The 22,671-nt window shown below is 38.9% G+C and overlaps 2 protein-coding genes across 2 annotated transcripts; both read right to left on the bottom strand.

The window, feature by feature from the left end:
- Positions 1–152: 152 nt before the first annotated feature.
- Positions 153–8,136, bottom strand: LOC106136545 (peroxisomal biogenesis factor 19). Its single transcript, XM_013337125.2, has 8 exons — positions 7,958–8,136; positions 7,325–7,489; positions 6,330–6,380; positions 5,504–5,589; positions 4,965–5,090; positions 4,504–4,655; positions 2,645–2,765; positions 153–2,104 (listed from the first exon to the last, which is right to left on the bottom strand). Exons 1-8 carry the CDS (start codon positions 8,019–8,021, stop codon positions 1,994–1,996), a joined length of 876 nt encoding a protein of 291 aa, XP_013192579.1. The 5' UTR covers positions 8,022–8,136; the 3' UTR covers positions 153–1,993.
- Positions 8,137–10,245: 2,109 nt separating this feature from the next.
- Positions 10,246–22,357, bottom strand: LOC106136552 (putative fatty acyl-CoA reductase CG5065). Its single transcript, XM_060952999.1, has 13 exons — positions 22,283–22,357; positions 21,498–21,614; positions 20,281–20,438; positions 18,719–18,809; positions 17,738–17,883; positions 17,231–17,340; positions 16,411–16,494; positions 15,616–15,724; positions 13,672–13,748; positions 13,086–13,248; positions 11,794–11,911; positions 11,258–11,397; positions 10,246–10,508 (listed from the first exon to the last, which is right to left on the bottom strand). The coding sequence occupies exons 1-13, from the start codon at positions 22,355–22,357 to the stop codon at positions 10,328–10,330; spliced, it is 1,569 nt and encodes a 522-aa protein (XP_060808982.1). The 3' UTR covers positions 10,246–10,327.
- Positions 22,358–22,671: the final 314 nt, after the last annotated feature.

Genomic DNA, 22,671 nt, shown 5'->3' with positions numbered 1-22,671 from the left:
CATTTCATATTATTTTCTGCGTTGTAACTTGTATTGTTTACGTTTGAATGTCATATCTAATTAATTATACGCTATTATAAATGTATATTAAAAATAAAGAAGCAATTTATAACAATTTGTTTGTTATAAGGGACAAAAAGAAAAATCTCACAAAATCTTTACAAGTTTTATTAAACAACTGAACTAAACGACTAATAAATTAAACACGATAAAATTAAATGACAATATAAATAAATTGTTTAATTTGTGCCATCTTGAATACTTTTATTTTTTCTATACACATCAATTTATTATCCTTCGAATTTACATTGTCAATAGGAAGCTGTTTTTTAATTTACAAATTGTGACATTAAATGGTTAAAGAGCCTGTCAGAAAAATAGAACCTTCGTAAAAAAACTTTACATAGCGAATCTTTTGAAACCCTTGAATTTTTTTGCCATGAAAATGGCTCGTAAGCTTGAGTGCACATTAAAATTTAGTGATTCTAGTAATAGATTGAAAAAAAAAACGGGTTGCGTAACATTTTTTAAGTTACGCACAAGCGCCCTGCGCAGTCTTAAGAAATTCGATCAGGTCACGTGTCCTGACGGAAGATGAACATTTTTTAAAATCCATAACATACATAAAGTGCACAATGCCGCTAAATAGTTTCACCCTCTGCCATAAAGCCTAAGGTCCTGCTTCTACAGCTGTTTTTTTCACACGTGATGTGGCTGTATGTCTAATAAAACCTTTGCTTCACATTATTTTCTTATTCTTTGGCACAACAACCCATTCCCAAACCATTCACCATTAATACAATTATTATTTTATAATTTTCACCCGACTAAGTTTAAATATAATGTATGTAAACAGAACCACATAATTTGTTTTCTGTTGAGAGGTAAATTCTCGATTTTTGTTTAGTTACTTTTAAATAGTTACGTAACGAAATATACTATGATTTATTAATAATTTATACAATTTAATTTTATTATTTTCAATACTCGAAATTTGTTTGTCATTTTGTTTACATTATACATAATTTGTTTATTTCTATTGTTCAATAATAAAAATGTATAATTTTTTTACGACATATTATGTTTCGACGAAGTTTATTTTTTACCTTTATTTTTTTCGAAGAAATTACTTCCTATTTCATACTCATTATTAGTCACGCTTATATCTTTACAAACAACACTACGTCTTTGCACATGACTGACCAAACAGAGCCTCAAATTGAACACGAAATAAATGCACTACTAACTCGAATAAAAACAATTATATTTTGTGATTATTTCAACATAAGATTGAGATCGAACTAAATCTTTATAAACATAAACAGTTCAGTAATTATATGTATGTATAGTAAAAGTGTGTCAACAGACAAATTTACTTCAGTATTTATTATTGTTTTAAATCTCTCGTTACAAGAACACGCCACTACGTAAGAAAATGAATAAATATAAACAAAATACATAAATGTATACGTAAACCTATAAAAAGAAAACAACATATAGTGTCGATAAACAATTTTGACACTTATCACTCGTGGTATAAGCTTCATATTCATAAGTCAATAGTTCGCGCGATTTTAAATACTATAACAGTCATCAAAGCACCATTTTTGACGCGAATTTCGTTAGTTTCCTTTGTCGCCGAAGTTTTCAGGGAATTACGAAGCACTGAGTAACTTCAATAAATGCATTGAAACATTTTAGAATTTTTTTTTAAGTGATACGTAGTACAAAATATTTCAAACTCTTTAAAATCATTCACAACCTCATTACGAAGTCTTACGAAGTTTAATTTACAAGTTTAACAAGGCTCTCACTATGTCAAAATACTAAAAGCCCTATCACGAAGCCTTACGAAGTACCACGAAGTCTTACGAAGTTTATACGAAGCGCTTCGTAACACCCGAATTTGTTTCCAAAAACTGTCTGACGACGCACAAAACCATCAAAGTCAATATCCGACAATGTTGTTCACTCCCGTTGTACCGCGCGTGGACTACATGACGGCACACTGTGAGGCGTCCTGCCCGACAGGCGGGGCGAAGCCCTGCGGCGGGGCGCCGATGTCGCCCACTAATTCTGTCGGAGGCTGCCCTAGGTCTTGCATCTGTCAATTAAAAATTTACACATAGGTACATTAAATTACGCCTCTTTCCGGGAGGTATGGGCAGATACTACATCATACCACTTGCATACTTCTCTCGCTTCATCCACATTCATAACTCTCTTAATGCAAGCCGGTTCGGTTACTAACTTATGAACTTGAGATTCCTCTTTTAGGCGATGTTCTAGCAACCTGTCACTATTCGAATCTCAATCCTATCATCAAGCCAAACAGCTGAACATGGCCTATCACTTTCTAGTATACTAGTTCTACATTCATTCATGTTTTTTAATGTAGACAACGTGCATTAGTTAAAGATTTAGATTTAAGAGATCTATATTTGTATATTGACGTCCGATGAAAATGCTGCAGTGTAGTTTGTTCCGCCGCTTCTTCCACACATGCGCTTTGGCAGCGGCAGTAGTTATAGTTAGATTTAAGTTATGTGACGTCAATAAGTGATACCTTGTATCCAATTTTGAAAATAAATCTATTCTATTCAAGACTGCTGTCTCTGTCTACCCTCCAGTAGTTGTAACATACCCTCTGCATCATGTTGAGAACTCTCTCGAAGCGACTCCGCTTGACTTCCTCCGAGTCCGAGTCCTGTTCCGGCTCCAACTCGGCGCACACCTGCTTCATCAGCTCTTGTTGTTGTTCGAATCTGATGACAAATTACTTAAGACTATAATAGAATATTTATTTCCTTTAATTTATCTATACTAATATTATAAAGCTGAAGAGTTTGTTTGTTTGAACGCGCTAATCTCAGAACTACTGGTTCGAATTGAAAAAATATTTTTGTGTTGAATAGACCATTTATCGAGGAAGGATTTAGGCTATATAACATCACGCAGCAACTATTAGGAGCGAATAAATAATGGAAAATTTGAAAAAAAAACGGGGTAAATAATTCATCTGCGTGCCCAAAATAACTATTCCACGCGGACGAAGGCGCGGGCGCAGCGAGTTTTCAATAATTGTTTGCAAAAAATTGTTTGGATGTTTATCTATATAAGTACCTATTTATTATAAAACTTCCTTCGCTTCATCCACATTCATAACTCTCTTCATGCAAGCTCGGCGGTTTCGGGTACTCTCGACCTGACCCTTCACCAGGTCGTCCTTAATTTGATCTAGATATTATGTTTTTAATAGGCTATTTGACAAAGTTCTAAAAACTATCTTAGGGTATTTATTTGTTTATAGGGAGCCCTACAAAAATACTTTTCTGCCTTTATTACAGCTATTTTATTAAAAAATCGAAAAAGAAAATGCAATATTTAAATATGCCGCCAAAACGCGACTTTTAGCAATATGGCGGCCATGGCATGCAGTGACGTAAATTTCGTGTAAATATCATACAAAGCTTGTTGGTGTTTCGAAAAGTTTTGATTTTCTCTTGTTTTATTTAACTTGTGCCACGTCATATGTGTGAAAATTATTAAAATGAGTTCCTATAAATGTTGTGCAGTGCCTCAATGCACTAATACAACAATAAAATCTCCTACGAAACTATTTTTTTCTATGCCGATGGATTTGAATATTCGCAAGAAGTGGTTTCAGATCATGATCTACGATCAGTGGTTACCAAGATATATTTACATTGATGTTTTCACATTCCTCAGTTCGGCAGCATAGAAATCTGGATTGTCTTTGAAGAAGACAATTCAGATTTCTTCTTCCAACCATTATTGCGTCCACTTTTGGTAGGTTTCGACTGTCAGCTTTCGCGGAATTGGTTTCCATTATTAAATACCTAAGTATGTTATCTGAGTAATCCTGAGCGATCAAACATCATAAAATCTTGAAAAATAATAGCGAACACTAAGGAACGGTGCGATCCACAGTCTGTTTATGGATAATTGACGTCATAATAGAAATAGCCAATCACGTTCGTTTTTAGTCACGTGACAGCTGCATATAAAATCCTAATTTTCTGAGACGGATTTTGTTTAAATAATGCAATATTTTTATATCGCGTTATTACAAATCGCTCCAAAAAAATAATATTAAGACTGATGGCATAAAAGAATTGTATATTTTTAATACAGTCAAATAGCCTATTATTTAGATTTTTTTTTTTGTAACTTTACATGGAATTTAATACATACATACATATGGTCACGTCTATATCCCTTGCGGGGTAGACAGAGCCAACAGTCGAAAAGACTGAATGGCCACGTTCAGCTATTTGGCTTAATGATAGAATTGAGATTCAAATAGTGACAGGTTGCTAGCCCATCGCCTAAAAAAGAATCCCAAGTTTGTAAGCCTATCCCTTAGTCGCATTTTACGACATCCATGGGAAAGAGATGGAGTGGTCCTATTCTTTTTTGTATTGGTGCCGGGAACCACACGGCACACGGGAATTTAATTCCCAAAAATAATCAAACACCCACCTGTCATACTCGCTCTGGTCGATCTTCCCCTTGTTGTCCCGGAGCCAGGCGGGGTACTTGTCCACTAGCTCCTTCAGCGAGGGGTACAGAACCTCTTTGGAGAGGAGTGACTGCATCATGCCTTGCATGAACGGGACGAACATGTTGCCGTCCTGTTACAGATTCATTAGATAAGACAAATTTATTTGCCAATACTGTGTACATACATACATACATTATGGTCACGTCTATATCCCTTGCGGGGTAGACAGAGCCAACAGTCTTGAAAAGACTGAATGGCCACGATCGGTTATTTGGTTGGCTACTCCCAAGTTTGTAAGCTTATCCCTTAGTCGCCTTTTACGACATTAATGGGAAAGAGATGGAGTGGTACTATTCTTCTTTTTATTTATCGTATGTTTTAAATGTTCTTCGTTTTTTTTTTAATTAGTGAGAAACATTTCTCAACCTAAGTTTCTCACCTGTCCGCCTTCAGACAGATTGAAGTTGCCAAACATGTTGGCCAGGTCCTGGTCCGAGAACGGTGTCTGCAGCGACTCCGTGTTGGTGTTCAAGTTCTGTAGCGTTTGGGATATGGCCGCTGATACCTGTAACAATTATATGTTTGTTTGTTTGTAATAATATCATTAGTGCAAACAGAAATTTTACACAGTTACAACATACACACATACATAAAATCACGCCTCTTTCCCGGACGGGTAGGCAGAGACTACAAGATACAGTACATAGTAATGAAAGAAAGAAATATTGCAAATCATAGGATTGAATTTATCCATTTGCATTACTAGCACGCATACATCAGTCTCGAAAACACTGAAATGCCACGTTCAGATACTTAATAATAGAATTGACATTAAAACAGGTTGCTAGCCCATCGCCTACAAAATGAATCCCATGTTTATTAGCCTACCCCTTAGTCGCCCTTTACGCCATCCATTTGAAAGAGATGGATTGGTACTATTCTTAAAGTGTCGGGAACCACACGGCACTAAGCACTGACCTCGTCAATTTTCTCCTGCGCGTTGGGGTCGGCGCTGGCCGCGTCGGCCTCCGCCCCCGACGGCTTTAGGACTTGTGCGGCCGCCTCTGTGGGTAGGAAATTATTTTAAAATCGTCTGAAACAGATTTCCTATACTAGTACAGTATTTTGATTTTATTTATTCACTAGCTGTGCCCGCGATTTCGTCCGCGTGGAATAGTTATATTGGGCATCATAGAAGCCCTCAAGGGTGAATAATTCTCAACGATTAATAATTTTTCTCGTCTTTTTTTTAACTTTCTCATTATTTCTTTGCTCCTTATAGTTGCAGCGTGATGTTATATAGCCTAAAGCCTTCCTCGATAAATGATAAATTCGACGCAAAAAGAATTTTTCAATTCGAACCAGTAGTTCCTGAGATTAGCGCGTTCAAACAAACAAACTCTTCAGATTTATAATATTAGTATAGATAATACAAAATATAAAAGAACACATACAAAAATAAAATATTGCACGCGGACTTATTTAAGACGTAAGGTCAGGTCAAGATTACCCGAAGCCGCATAGCTTGCATGAAGAGAGTTATGAATTTGAATGAAGCGAAAGAACACAGAGACCATGGCAAGTGGAAAGATATATTCTATACATATACATGCTTCAATGATGCCCAAAATAACTATTCCACGCGAAGTCACAGGCACAGCTAGTGTCATATTAAATTTATAACAACTATATAGGGTGTCAATTGACAAAATTTCTTCAGTAATGTATTATCTAAGAAACATAGGTAAACAAAAGTACAAACAATGTTGAACTTATACATTTTTGAACACATTGCTAAACTCACCTGCCATTTTAGAAAAGGTCTGAGCTATCTGCTCTTGCGATATTTGGTCTTCTGCAAAATGAAAAATTTTTCATTATTAGTACGGTACCTAATAACTATGCAAGTATCTTTTATAGCTCTCAAGTTGCCAGTTGTTTTTATCGCGTGTAAAACTATCATGCCGTGTGGTTCCCGGCACCTATAAAATAAAGAATAGGACCACTCCATCTATTTCCCAGGGATATCGTAAAAGGCAACTAAGGGATAGGTTTATAAACTTGGGATTCTTCTTTTAGGCAATGGGCTAGCAACCTGTCACTATATAAATACCAATTCTATCATCAAGTCAAAAAGCTGAATGTGGCCAATCAGTCATGTCAAGATTGTTGACTCTGTCTACCCCGCAGGGTATATAGACGTGATTATATGTATGTAAAAACTGTTGCTGTTTATTAGAATGTGAAAAGGGACAGCGATAGTTCTTCACATGATAAAAATGGCGTGGCACGTGCCATGCTATGGAGGATGGTCTGATAGTGTGTGTATAGGTTGCTTCTCTGCCCGTGCAAATTGTAAAAGTCAGTCAAGGGAAAGGTGTATTACTTGGGATTTGTCAGGTGACAGGCTAGCAACCAGTCACTATTTGAATCTCAATTGACGGCCTCGGTGGCGCAGCGGCAGTATGCTTGTCTGTGACACCGGAGGTTCCGGGTCCGAATCCCGGCCAGGGCATGATATGAGAAAATAACTTTTTCTGATTGGCCTGGGTCTTGGATGTTTATCTATATAAGTATTTATTATAAAATATATAATATAGTATCGTTGCGTTAGTATCTCATAACACAAGTCTCGAATTTACTTCAAGGCTAACTCAATCTGTGTAACTTGTCCCAAAAAAAAAAACCGTCATAAAGCTATAGGTATATGTAGCTTTTGGTCTTGTCAAGACTGTTGGCTCTGTGTACCATGTAAGGGATATAAACCTGATATACTAAGTATGTATGATCTTTTGATACCTGGGACACCATTAAAACTGCCTAGTATAGCAGCCATGTTGCTCTCAAATTGTGCGGCTGCCTCCTTGATGAACTCCTCGCTCCACAGGTTCTGCGTCACCTCGCCAGAGCCCTCGGGCTTCGGTTCCTCTGGTGTCTCCTTTTTCGTCATGTCTTGGAGGGCACCTGGTTGAGGACATATAGAAAATGTAATATCGTCATAGTTTATAGGTCAGGTGAAAATATCTTTGGGTAATTTAATTACTAAACTTACATGGATAAAATGTATGCTTTGTGAACTAATAAGCAGTTGTAGAAATTGTACCAGTCTTCAAATACAATATCAGAGCTTCAGATAGTTATATCAGTTTCATTTTATAATAACTTTCATTACAATTAATTCGTTAATTGAAGTAAAAATAGCTACTTTGAGACTTACAAAACTATTTCATCGGCATCTAATTGAAAACTACACACAATATATAAATTGAACTACTTAATTTTGATATCAGAAATTTTTAATTATTGAAGTCACAACGGTAACAATAAAAGTTTAAAGAAGAAGTTTTAAGAAAATTGCTTTTCATTGACTTATCGAGGTTAGGTTGTGTAACATATCATATTACGAGTAATGATTAGAAACCTTGTACTTACTGTCTAATAAGTCATCCAATTCGGGATCAACATCCTTTTTAGCCACTTCTTTGTTGTCAGACATTGTTTATTGTAGAAATAAAATAAAATATTTCAATAAATTCACAATAGATTCTTTTCGGACTATTATTTTTTGACAGATCGTATTTGTCGGTCGAACGAATGAAATGAATGAAAACTCCGAATGAACATGTGATATGGTGACAGCTGACATGTGACTTTTAATTATTATTTTTAAGCAAAGTGTATATGCAACGCGTTGCCTGTCGCGCGTTTTGTGCTCTGTGTAAGATAAAGAGCGGTAGTTGAAACCAAATATATGGCACCACCTTTTACTCATACTTAATTTAATATTGTTATCAACAGGGAATCAGAAACTATGAATTTTTACTTGACAAGATCTCTACAGAAAGCTTCCCTACTTTTTTCACAATATTCTTCTACTCATCCTAGGTAATCATCATCATCATAATCTTTTTGATCCATCATAATGATATCCAGTTGCTTCTCTTCCCACACAGATTGAAAAACTCATTTAAGGTAAAGGCAATAAACTCGGAATATGTTTTTGGCGATGGGTCATTTGATTAAAGTTTAGGTAGGTACGCAATATATCACACCACCAACTGAAAGTTTTTCTGTTTGGTCAGCTGGCAGAGACTGACTGGTAGAGAATGCCAAACGGCATTAAGTCCGCCCTTTGCACATTTTTATGAAATAAAGTTTAAAATAAATAAATAAATATACGATAGAGAATCTATCTTTATAAGGGTACCAAAAGGATAAAACAAATTCGTTTAAAAACGATACACTGAGTTTCATTTTTATTAATAACACAACCGACCACAACCTTAAAAATTACATTTAACATCTAAATGTATTTAGGTATACCTATTTAGTATTTATTTACACTAACTGTAACCTTTAACACGCAAAATAAATCGGAAGTTAACTTCAATTAAAAACATATTTTACAAATCGAAGTCTTAATTATAGGTAAAAATAATTCATTTGCACATAAAAAGTAAAAACCGAGTGGTTCCCGGCTTTTAGAAAAAATAATAGGACTCCATCACTTTCTCATGGATGTCGTAAAAAGCGACTAAGGTATAGGCTTATATAATTGGGATACCTTTTGAGGCGATGGGCTAGCAACCTGCCACTATTTGAATCACAATTCTACCATTAATCCAAGCAGCTGAACGTGGCCTTTCAGTCTTTTGACAACTGTTGGCTCTGTCTGCCCCGTAGGGGATATAGACGTGATTATATGTTATGATGTGTAGTAAAAAGGACAGTTTCTGTGGCTAGAACAAAAAGTGATTTTCAGTTTTCCTTAACAATAAAAAAGAAAATGAAAAATTAGGTATCTTCCTACTAAAGTTTACAAAACACTTTGGTAAATTCATTCAACAATGGTACTAGGTATATAAAGCATCAAATTACGGGGTGTAAGTCGTTAAACAACTAGCCATCTCCCGGAAATCCATTACTAATGATATAAATAAATAAATATCTATATACGAGACACAAATATTGAGTCAGCCTCGAAGTAAGTTCGAGACTTGTGTTACGAGATACTAACTCAACGATACTTTATTTTATAATAAATACTTATATAGATAAACATCCAAGACCCAGGACAATCAGAGAAAGTTCGTTTCTCATCACGCCCTGGTCGGGATTCGAACCGAACCTCCGGTGACACAGACAAGCGCACTACCGCTGCGCCACAGAGGCCGACAAGATAATCTAGCTGATAGTAAAATTGAGGATGTCGTAAATAAGACCAAGGACCCCAAAGCATAGGAGTCGAAAAATAACTGAAGAACATACTGCCCTGGTATAACTAAAATGCCGTTATCTGCCAAATCCTTGTTCTAAGTGAAACGTCAAAAACTGCGGTAAAAATTTAAACTGATGCCATTCATCAATGAGAACGCCTATTTATGACTTAAAGGTACCAAAAAATCGTATATACAGATCGAAAGTGATTATTTATTCTTATTTTACTGGTTCCGTGTTGTTCCCGGCACTATTACAAAAAAGAATAGGACCACTCCATCTCTTTCCCATGGATGTCGTAAAAGGCGACTAAGGGATAGGCTTATAAACTTAGGATTCCTCTTTTAGGCGATGGGCTAGCAACCTGTCACTATTTGAATCTCGGTTCTATCATTAAGCCAAATAGCTGAACGTGGCCATTCAGTCTTTTCAAGACTGTTGGCTCTGTCTACCCCGCAAGGGATATAGACGTGATCATATGTATGTATGTATGTATGTTTTACTGGTAAAAAAGGTGTAAATCCTGATGTCAGATAACGGCATTTTAGTTATACCACGGCAGCATATAAAAACAGCTATACAATATTATAACGTATCGCTGGGCACTTCACAAACTTCTTCAGCTTTCACATTAATTGGTGTGAGGCTCTTGAGAGCTGAGTCCAGCTTCTCCACCGAAGACACGAACAAGTCCCTGTAGGAATACAGCACCCAGAAGACTAGAACGTAGAAGAGAAGACGGAAGATCTGGTCCACAAGGAAGCGACTGTGGAAGTAAAAATAATAATAATTATAACATTAGGTCATTCATTTTAATAAATACACGCATAATGAGAAACTGCAATGTGATTCTTGTCACTGTGTGAGTGTGGAGGGAAAGGTCGGATTGGGAAGACCTATACGAACGTATCTTGATCAAATTAAGGACGTCCTGGCAAAGGGTCAGGTCAAGAGTACCCGAAACCGCCGAGCTTGCATGAAGAGAGTTATGAATGTGGATGAAGCGAAGGAAGTATGCAGAGATCGTGGCAAGTGGAAAGAGGTAGTCTCTGCCTACCCCTCCGGGAAAGAGGCGTGATTTTATGTATGTATTCTTGTCACTTCAGAATTAATATCACCCCATCTATTTACTATGGCTGTCGTAAAAGGCGACTAAGGAAATAGTCCAAAAACTAAGATAATATCTGTGGACATATGGGAAGTGATGTGTACCACACGGCACTGTATAAATACATACATACATACATATGGTCACGTCTATGTCCCTTGCGGGGTAGACAGAGCCAATAGTGTTGAAAAGACTGAATGACCACGTTCAGGTATTTGGCTTAATGATAGGATTGAGATTCGAATAGTGACAGGTTGCTAGCCTAACGCCAAAAAAAGAATCCCAAGTTTGCAAGCCTATCCCTTAGTCGCTTTTTACGACATCCATGGGGAAGAGATGGAGTGGTCCTATTCTTTTCTGTATTGGTGCCGGGAACCACACGATAACTGTATAAATACATTACATACATTCTGTACAGTTTCCTGGCTTTGGGCAACGTCGACGGGTCTTCTTTGCAGACGTAATATCTGGCGCCCAGGATGTAGTTCTTCAGGTAGTCCTCGCAGTCCAGGGGAGACACGTCCGTGAAGAATATCTCGTCGTCTTCCTGCAGGAGAAGAAAGTCTCACTTCAAATCGTCGGTTAAATATCTCAAAGTTTTGTTTTACACTAGCTGTGGCCTCCACTTCGTCCGCGTAGAATAGTTATTTTGGGCATCATTGAAGGATGAATAATTCCCCCAGTTTTTTTCACATATTCCATTGTTTCTTTGCTACTAATTGTTGCAGCGTGATGTTATATAGCCTAAAGCCTTTCTCGATAAATGGTCTATTCAACGCAAAATAAAGAAATCTGAATTCTATCATTAAGCCACAATAGCTGAGCGTGGCCATTTCAGTCTCTTCAAGACTGGTGGCTCTACCACGCAAGGGATATAGACGTGACCATATGTATGTATGTAATATGAAATACGTTGATTTACTAACTCAAAAATGGCGATTACCTTGCTGATGCGGTTCCGAAGAGATCTGAAATTGGTGTTGACGAAATGCCATTCTTTCGTCGTGTAGAACTGCAGCACGTTCAAGCCGTGACTGATTCGCTTCTGAGCATTCACCAAACTGAAACGATGATATATTCATTACAATTATAAATTTATCAGTATTAATATTTTAAAGTGCCGTGTGGTTCCCGGCACCATTAGAAAAAAGAATAGGACCATTCCATCTCGTACTAACGGCCTTCCCCTTAGTCGCCTTTTACGACATCTATGGCATCTTTATAAACTTGGGATTCTTTTTTTAGGCGATGGGCTAGCAACCTGTCACTATTTGAATCTCAATTCTATCATTGAACCAAATACCTGAACGTGGCCTATCAGTCATTACAAGACTGTTGGCTCTGTCTACCCCGCAAGGGATATAGACGTGATTATATGTATGTATGTAATCACGTCTGTATTCCTTGCGTGGTTGACTGAAAAGACTGAAAGGCCACCTTCAGCTCTATTGCTTATTAACGGAATTGAGATTCAAATAGTGACAGGTTGTTAGCCTATCGCCTTAAAGAAGAATCCCAAGTATATAAGCCTATCTCTTAGCCGGTTTTCACGATAACCATGGGAAAAAGATGGAGTGGCCCTATTGTTTTCTCTATTGGTGCCGGGAACCATACGGATAATGTATCCATCGTACTTCAAAATCCTACAAAAAATTCACTACATAGTATAAAACAAAGTCGCTATTTTAGTCTGTTTGTCTGTATGCTTAAATCTTTCAAATTACGCAACGGATTTTGATGCGGTTTTTTGTAACAGGTAGAGTGATTCAAGAGGAAGGTTTTTATGTATAATAATAACATTTATAATTTTGCACCCGTGCGAAGCCGGGGCGGGTCGCTAGTAAATAAATAATAATAAATAAATATATACGGGACAAATTACACAGATTGAGTTAGCCTCGAAGTAAGTTCGAAACTTGTGTTACGAGATACTAACTCAACGATACTATATTTTATAATAAATACGTATATAGATAAACATCCAAGACCCAGGCCAATCAGAGAAAATTCGTTTCTCATCATGCCCTGGTCGGGATTCGAACCCGGGACCTCCGGTGAGACAGACAAGCGCACTACCGCTGCGCCACAGAGGCCGACAAGATAATCTAGCTGATAGTAAAATTGCGATGTCGTAAATTAGACCAAGGACATAGGAGTCGAAAAATAACTGAGGAACATATAAAAACAGCTGTACAATATTATAACCTAGTAAAGAATAAACAAACAAAAACTCACAAAGTCTTCTTTCCCAGCAGAAACAGCAGACCGTCCACCACATAGGCCGGTATGAGGTGGTAGAGGAACACGCACACTCGATGTTGGAAGTAGTAGGACTTGATGGTGCCCCCGGGGTGCCACAGCGCCAGCGTGTGGGGGTAGATCGCCAGCCATTTCCTGCCTGAGGACGAAATTCAAGTTATTTTTTTTTTCATTATTATAGGACAGTAGCGACCCGCGCCGGCTTCGCACGGGTGCAAAATTCGGAAAAAAATTATACATAAAAACCTTCCTCTTGAATCACTCTACCTGTTACAAAAAACCGCATCAAAATCCGTTGCGTAATTTTAAAGATTTAAGCATACAGACAAATAGACTAAAATAGCGACTTTGTTTTATACTATGTAGTGATTTCTATATCACTTAATAATTGTCATATCTTTTGGCTTCTGGAGGAGTTTGGGGTATGCCTTTGACCACGGATCTTGGTTTGTGTGAGTCAGGTGAGACACGAAGCGACTCCCATATGACCTCCGCAACCTTCTACTTAACTAGACAAAAGTCTAGTTAGGATACAACTTATATTTAATTACTTAGTACTGACCTAGTTCAATGATTTCCCCCCACGTAATTTTGATGACTTCTGACAGAGTAACGTTGTAGAACACTGCTTTCTTTGGCCTGAAAATAAAAAAAAAAGAAATTGACTTCTGTTATTTAGAAGTCTAACATCATCGACTTAAGAAAGAAGGCGACTAAGGAATCGAACTGTCTGTCCGTCTGTCTGTCTGTCTGTCTGTCTGCCTGTCTGTCTGTTTGTTTGTTTGTTTAAATAACAGGAGGCTGTTCGCAAAAACAAATGATGCCCAAAATAACAATTCCACGCGGACGAAGTCGCGGGTACAAAAAATGAAAAATAATTTGTGAACGTTAATGAACAAACTCCTGGTCTTCTCATCAGGACGCAGCCTGGACAGAGACAGGTAGATGATGAAAAGTGATAATAACATCAGTTAAATATTGCGTCAAAATGGCGCGTGCATCAAAGTTATAAGCCGATAAATCGCGTAACGTTATGAAACGAGTTTTATAATTAGTGCAGTTTGCACGCGAACCAATTAATACAAATTTACAACATTGCATTGAATATTTATTGACGACTAGTTGCGTCCGCGACTTTGTCCGCGTGGAATAGTTATTTTAGGCATCATTATAGCCCTCAAGGATGAATAATTTTCGTCGATTTTTTTACATTTTCCATTATTTCTTTGCTTTAGTTGCAGCGTGATGTTGTATAGCTTAAAGCCTTTCTCGATAAATGGTCTATTCAACGCAAAAAGAATTTCTCAATTCGAACTACTGGTTCCAGAGATTAGCGTGTTCAAACAAACTCTTCAGCTTTATAATATTAGTAAGTATAGATATTGACATTGATGATTGAAGCCTTTCTAGAGTAATGTTTTGTTATATTATATTTTGTGTAACATTGCATTGTAAAGCCTGCAATCCTGTATAAGGGATCCATTTTGCCCGCGGCAGGCTAGCAACCTGTCACTGTTTTTATACAGCTAAAAGTGTCAGTGCCGTGTGGTTCCCGGTACCTATACAAAAAAGAATAGGACCACTCCATCTCTTTCCCATGGATGTCGTAAAAGGCGACTAAGGGATAGGGCTTACAAACTTAGGATTCTTTTTCAGGCGATGGGCTAGCAACCTGTCACTATTTGAATCTCGATTCTATCATTAAGCCAAATAGCTGAACGTGGCCTTTCAGTCTTTTCAAGACTGTTGGCTCTGTCTACCCCGCAAAGGATATAGACAAGCGTATATATGTATTAATGAAATTTTTGTGATAATTTTCTCATCGGCAACAACATTAATTAATCAAATTGTTAAGACACTTATCAGTTTTTTTAATACAGACGTGACCATATGAATGCATGTAATGTAAAATTGTCATCAGTCTTTTCAAGTCTGTTAGCTCTGTACCCAGCAAGGGATATAGACGTGATTATATATGTATACTAGCTGTCCCGGCAAATGTTGTTTTGCCATATAAATATATTAACGTAATTTCGAGTTTAAAAAAAATGTTAAGGGTGGACAACCTTTAACACTTAGGTGTATGAAAATTAGAATGTTAGCCGATTCTCAGACCTACTGAATATGCATGCGAAATTTGGTTAAAATCGGTAAAGCCGTTTCGGAGGAGTAAGGAGACAAACATTGTGACACGAGAATTTTATATTTACATAATTACTATTTACTTATTACTAATAACTAGTTCTACATTCATTCATATTTTTTTTAATTTAGACAATGTGTATTCGTCCATGATTTAGATTTAAGTGATCTATATTTGTACATTGACGTCCGATGAAAATGCAGCAGTGTAGTTTGTTCCGCCGCTTCTTCTACACATGCGCTTTGGAAGCGGCAGTAGTTATAATTAGATTTAAGTGATGTGACGTCAATAAGTGATACCTTGTATCCCAATTTTGAAAATAAATCTATTCTATTCTATTCTATAAGAAGATGTATGTCTAACTTGTCAAGTGCCGTGGCGTATGCTATAAGCAGACAGCCATTCACGGTGACGTCCACGGGAAGAACATCCGTGGTATACGAGGGTTCACAATGCATGCTTCGGATCACACCTGGAACGATAAGCATTTAAATCTTACTACATACATGCTTACATATGATCACGTCTTTATCCCTTACGGGTTAGGCAGAGCTAACAGTCTTGAAAAGACTGATGGGCCACGTTCAGCTGTTTGGCTTGATGATGGAATTGAGATGCAAATAGTGACAGGTTGCTAGCACATCGCCTAAAAGAAGAATCCCGAGTTTCTAAGCCTATCCCTTAGTCGCCTTTTACGACATCCGTGGGAACGAGATGGAGTGGTACTATTCTTATCTTACTACAATAAGTACTAAAACGCTGAAAAGGCAAATATCATGATTAATGCGTGCCGTGTGATTCCCAGCAACAATTGAAAAAAGAATAGGACTCCATCCATCTCTTTCCCGTGGATGTCGTAAAAAACGAGTAAGGGATAGGCTTATAAACTCGGGATTCTTCTTTTAGGCGATGGGCTAGCAACCTGTCACTATTTTAATCTCAATTCTATCATCAAGCCTAAAAGCTGAACGTGTCCTATCAGTCTTTTCAAGAATGTTGGCCAAACAGCTGAGCGTGACCTATTACCTAGTCTTTTCGAGACCGTTGGCTCTGTCTGCCCCGCGAGGGATATAGACGTGACTATATGTATGTATAGTTTAGGATTATACTTCTCAACTGCTCGGCTATTAGGTACCTAGGTACAGCAAGAAGGTGTACCTTTTCCGCTGCCGATCAGAAGGCCAGTGGGTCCATTCATGTTATCCACCCAGCCTGGGATGGGCTCCTTCCACGCCGCTATCACTGAAAAACGATATAACATTCAGATGCATGTGATGTATGAATGAATGATCAATCATATCTTAAAGCCAAATAGCTGAACTTGGCCTATCAGTCTTTACAAGACTGTAGGCTCTGTCTACCCCGCAAGGGATATAGACGTGATTATATGTATGTATGTATGAATGTGGATGAAGCGAGGGAAGTGTGCAGGGATCGTGGCAAGTGGAAAGAGTAGTAGGTAGTCTCTGCGTACCCCTCCGGGAAAGAGGCGTGATTTTGTGTACATACATACATACATATGGTCACGTCTATATCCCCTGCGGGGTAGACAGAGCCAACAGTCTTGAAAAGACTGAATGGCTACGTTCTGCTATTTGGCTTAGTTGTAGAATTGAGATTCAAAAAGTGACAGGTTGCTAGCCCATCGCCTAAAAAAGAATCCCAAGTTTGTAAGCCTGTCGTTAGTCGCCTTTTACAACATTTATGGCAATAAGTGCCGTGTGGTTCCTGGCACCAATAAATTTTTTTTCACTTCTTCAATTCTTTTCTTCAATTGTACCATTAAGCCAAACAGCTGAACGTGGCCAATCAGTCTTCTTAAGACTGTTGGCTCTGTCTACTTCGCGTGGGATATAGACGTGAATATACATATGTATGTACATACACAGTCTTGAAAAAAGACTGACAAGCCACGTTCAGCTGTTTGGCTTACGACAGAACAGAGATTCAAATTTTAATAAAAAAATTAAGAACTTACCAATGGAAGGTCTGGCGATGGCTATGGGGAACTTCTCCTGGTATTCCTCCACCAGCTCCTCGGTGATAGCTTTCGTGTAAGAGTACGTGTTTGGCTCTGAAGATATCAGTCTGAAAAATCGAAGGTTTCACCGGTTTCCAGTTGCAGAGTGGGGGTATGTTTACTCACGATGTTTTTTTTTTCATTGTAAGTGTAACTTATTCTCCTTACATACATATGGTCACGGCTATATCCCTTGCGGTGTAGACTGAGCCAATAGTCTTGAAAAGACTAAAAGGCCAAGTTCAGCTATTTGGCTTAATGATAGAATTGAGTTTCAAATAGTGACAAGTTATCCTAAGCCTATCGCCTAAAAAAGAATCCCAAGTTTGTAAGCCCTATCCCTTAGTCGCCTTTTACGACATCCATGTGAAAGAGATGGATTGGTCCTATTGTTTTTTGTACTGGTGCCGGGAACCACACAGTTGATTGCTAAGATGAGTGATGTATATTGACACACAGACTCACTTGGGTTCCAAATACGCCTGGGTCTCATCGTCCATCCACTCCACCAGGTCGAGGATGCGGCGAGGGTTGTGGACGGCTGGGTAAGACTTCTCTTCCAGGACCTCGAGGTGACAGCGGCAGTATGCTGTTGAGAGGTGGACGAATACCTGAAATGATGAAGAGTTTTCAATGTTACCTCTTCATGAAGAGAGTTATGAACGTGGATCAAGCGAAGGAAGTATGCAGAGATCGTGGCAAGTGGAAAGAGGTAGTCTCTCCCTAACCCTTCGGGAATGAAGCGTGATTTTATGTATGTATGTTACCTCTTCGGAGAGGGAAAGTCTGATTATGACTAAGATTCATTTTATTTATGGCTTTTTTTTCTAGCTGTGCCGTGTGGTTCCCGGCACCAATACAAAAAAGAATAGAACCACTCCATCTCTTTCCCATGGATGTCGTAAAAGGCGACTAAGAGATAGGCGATGGGCTAGCAACCTGTCACTATTTAAATCTCAATTCAATCATTAAGCCAAATAGCTGAACGTGGCCATTCAGTCTTTTCAATACTGTTGGCTCTGTCTACCCCGCAAGGGATATAGACGTGACCATATGTATGTATGTATGTTTTCTAGCTATTACGTCCCACTGCTGAGCCTCATCTTCTTCTTTCATGACATCCCTTTCCATCATCTCCACCTCTCTCTCATCTTGGCGTATTCCCAATTGGCATCCTCTACCTTAAAGCTTCAGAGCCTGGGGCCCGCATTCTTCAATTTTAAGACCATTGGCTCGCATATCACCTTTCGCGGCGCCAAGCCAGGCTTTCTGGGGCCAACACTTCTACCAGAATTCGGTGGAGTCGGGATCGCCAGACATCTTTCTTCATTCTTCAGTAATGAACGTAGAGAAGAATACTTTCTTTGTCCATTCCTCTACAAATGACCACAGATCATCCAACCATAAAAGATGGTTCCAGTAGAATTTGAACCTGCGCTTTATTACCTCCAGCTTCTCCATGGTCTCAGCCAGCTCCAGCACCCTCAGCGTCCCTGTGGTGTTCATGTGCACAGCGTCTTTCAGTTTCTGGTCAAATCTGGTGAAATATGAACATTGTGGGTGGCAAACTCATCTAGTCCAAAAATTAGTGCCGGCTGCTTCTCCTGTGCGGTAAAAGTCAATCAAGGGAATGGCTAATAAACTTGATATTCTTCTTTAAGGCGTTGAACTTGCGTACATACATACATACATATAATCACGTCTATATCCCTAGCGGGGTAGACAGAGCCACCAATCTTGAAAAGACTGATAGGCCACGCTCAGCTGTTTGGCTTAGTGATAGAATTGAGATTCAAATAGTGACAGGTTGCTAGCCTATCGTCTAAATGAAGAATGTCAAGTTTATAAGCCTATCCCTTAGTCGCCTTTCACGACATCCGTGGAAAACAGATAGAGTGGTCCCACTTTTTTTTTCTAATGGTGCCGGGAACCACACGGCATATATATTATTATATATATTGGGCTAACGACCTGTCATTATTTGAATCTCAATTCCATCAGTATTCCAGACAGACTGAACGTGGCCTTACAGTCTTTTGGCGGCCTCTGTGACGCAGCGGTAGTGCGCTTGTCTGTGACACCGGAGGTCCCGGGTTCAAATCCCGGCCAGGGCATGATGAGAAACGAACTTTCTCTGATTGGAATGGCTCTTGGATGTTTATCTAAATATTAAGTATTAATTATAAAATATAGCATCGTTGAGCTAGTATCTCGTAACACAAGTCTCGAACTTACTTCGAGGCTAACTCAATCTGTGTACTTTGTCCCGTACATACATACATACATATGGTCACGTCTATATCCCTTGTGGGGTAGACAGAGCCAACAGCCTTGAAAAAGACTGAATGGCCACGTTCAGCTATTTGGCTTAGTGATAGAATTGAGATTCAAATAGTGACAGGTTGCTAGCCCATCGCCTAAAAAAGAATCCCAAGTTTGTAAGCCTATCCCTTGTCCCGTATATATTTATTTATTTGGAGACTCCCGTTTATCCCAGTATGAATGAGTGTGGATGGGTACGTTGTAAGTGAAAGATCAATACCTTTTTTTTGTTATACACACATACACATACACATGGTCACGTCTATATCCCTTGCGGGGTAGACAGAGCCAACAGTCTTGAAAAGACTGAATGGCCACATTCAGCTATTTGGCTTAATGATAGAATCGAGATTCCAATAGTGACAGGTTGCTAGCCCCTCGCCTAAAAAAGAATCCCAAGTTTGTTAGCTTATCCCTTAGTCGCCTTTTACGACATCCACGGGAAAGAGATGGAGTGGTCCTATTCTTTTTTGTATTGGTGCCGGGAACCACACGGCACTTTTTTGTTATCCTAGGGGAAATCCTTTTTACGGATAACCCCCCGGGTCTTCAACCGGGAGAGTATGAGACTCCCGGCACCTAGTATACCAGCCTACCCACTAAAACCCCTCCGTGCGTACTTCTTGCCATTTCGAGGGCATCATGGGATCGCAGGCATTTCTCCACGATAAATAATCAATCAATACCTGACGCAAGCGGCGCTATGGAACACAATGTGGCACTTCTCCCGAAGTTCCTTCTCATCATCAGGAGAGAGTCCCAGGCGCGCCTCCAGGATGTCTCCCGCGATCAGCCTTAGTTTCTTGAAGGCGGCAGGATTCTGTTCTCTCAATACGTCGAACACCTGTGGAAGGAAAATACACACTTAGAATCACGCCTCTGTCGGAGGGGTAGACAGAGACTACGTTTTTCCACATGCCATATGCATAGTAATTTAATTTTACCTACTCGATACATACATGTGGTCACGTCTATATCCCTTGCGGGGTAGACTGAGCCAACAGTCTTGAAAAAACTGAATGGCCACGTTCAGCTATTTGGCTTAATGATAGAATTGAGATATAAATAGTGACAGGTTGCCAGCCAATCGCCTAAAAAAGAATCCCAAGTTTGTAAGCCCATCCCTTAGTCGCCTTTTACGACATCCATGGGAAAGAGATGGAGTGGCCCTATTCTTTTTTTGTATTGGTGCCGGGAACCACACGGCACCTGCACTATGGTTTGCTTTTTTTTATCTCAGACATTTCGAATCATGTTACAATTACAAATGATCGTGTGAGTGTGTGTGAAAGTAGTTGGCGTGTTAACAACTTGGCGATAGAAGAACATTCTGCTTGCAGTCGGAGCAGTAGCCGGCTGGTGTTCAGCCTTTACGGATCATTGCGACATGATTCGACACGTCCGAGATATAATAAAGGTACGTTAGGTGCGAGTTTAATACATACATACATAAAATCACGCCTCTCCCGGAGGGCTAGGCACAGACTACCTCTTTCCACTTGCCACGATCTCTGCATACTCCCTTCGCTTCATCCACATTCATAACTCTCTTCATGCAAGCTCGGCGGTTTCGGGTACTTTTGACCTGACCCTTCACCAGGACGTCCTTAATTTGATCAAGATACGGTCGTCTAGGTCTTCCCACTCCGACCTTTCCCTCCACACTCTCCTTGTATATCTGCTTAGTCAACCAGCTTTCATTCATCCTCTCCACATGACCGAACCATCTCAACATACCCATTTCTATTCCTGTAACTACATCTTCTTTCACATCACAACATTCCCTTATCACGCTGTTCCTTATCTGGTCACTCAATTTCACACCCATCATACTCCTTAACGCTTTAATACCTGTATTATTTGAGAATGCAACGCGAATTAACATAATTCTATTCTATCTCACCTTATTGTTGCACAGTTCCTTGAGTCTGTCATCACTGCTTACACCCTTCTTCTGTCGCAGCAGCAGGTATACCACCTCCACGTCAGGACAGCTCCGGAGAATCTTCTCTATGAGCGCCTGCAAGACAGGACCAGGGTTTTGAAGTACGAAGAACACATTTTCTGAATTGTTCCCGGCGCCAATAGAGAAAACAATAGGACCACTCCATCTCTTTCCCATGGTTATCGTATTATTCGTATATCGTGTATTGAATCTTTGAATAAATTAAAAGTTAACCAAATAATTTTGTGTGCCATTCCATATATTTATTATAAATTTATTATAAAATAGATTAGATACAATTAAATCAAATTAAAACTAAAACTACTTATAAAAAGAAAGAAAAAAGATGACTACAAACTAAAATTTAATTTACAAATTGTACAGTCTTTGCATAGCATGGAAGGCTGGCAGCATTGCCAATTTGAATGGCAATGCTGATTCTCTAAGCTAGATAATTTCCAGCTCTCTGGTCACGAGATACCTAAATATATAAATAGATGGGCCCCACGGTCCCAGAGTTTCTACCCCAAAAGGTTCAAAAGTATAGGTATTACCGATACCTACATATTTGCGCCTTTTGAGGTTTTCTGCCTCATTTGTAGCAGAATAAATAAATATATAAATATAGAGGAGTTCAAACCTTTACTCAATCTTGGATCATAGTCAAAAGCGGGCCCCGGGCTCTCCAGAGGGTTGAGAATGTTATGCAAAAGGGAAGATCTGTGATAAAGAACTCTACTTACCTTCCCTAGGAAGCCAGTGCCCCCGGTCACAAAAATCCGTTTTCCTTTGTAGAACTCGCGCACCGACGGTACCATGGTTTATACTGGGAACAAAAAAGGATAGGCTTACAAACTTGGGATTCTTTTTTAGGCGATGGGCTAGCAACCTGTCAATATTTGAATCTCAATTCTATCATTAAGCCAAATAACTGAACGTGGCCATTCAGTCCTTTCAAGACTGTTGGCTCTGTCTACCCCGCAAGGGATATAGACGTGAACATATGTATGTATGTATGTAACAAAAAATATACTAAGTAATAGCTAAATATTGTTATATCTATACTAATATTATGAAGCTGAAGAGTTTGTTTGTTTGTTTGACCACCGACTCTTTTGTAAGAACAACTAAG

The sequence above is a fragment of the Amyelois transitella genome, chromosome 30, assembly GCF_032362555.1.
Source record: "Amyelois transitella isolate CPQ chromosome 30, ilAmyTran1.1, whole genome shotgun sequence".
NCBI classification, from domain to species: Eukaryota; Metazoa; Arthropoda; class Insecta; order Lepidoptera; family Pyralidae; genus Amyelois; species Amyelois transitella.
Note: the sequence above shows the minus strand (reverse complement) of the source record. Positions and strands in the feature narration are given on the sequence as shown.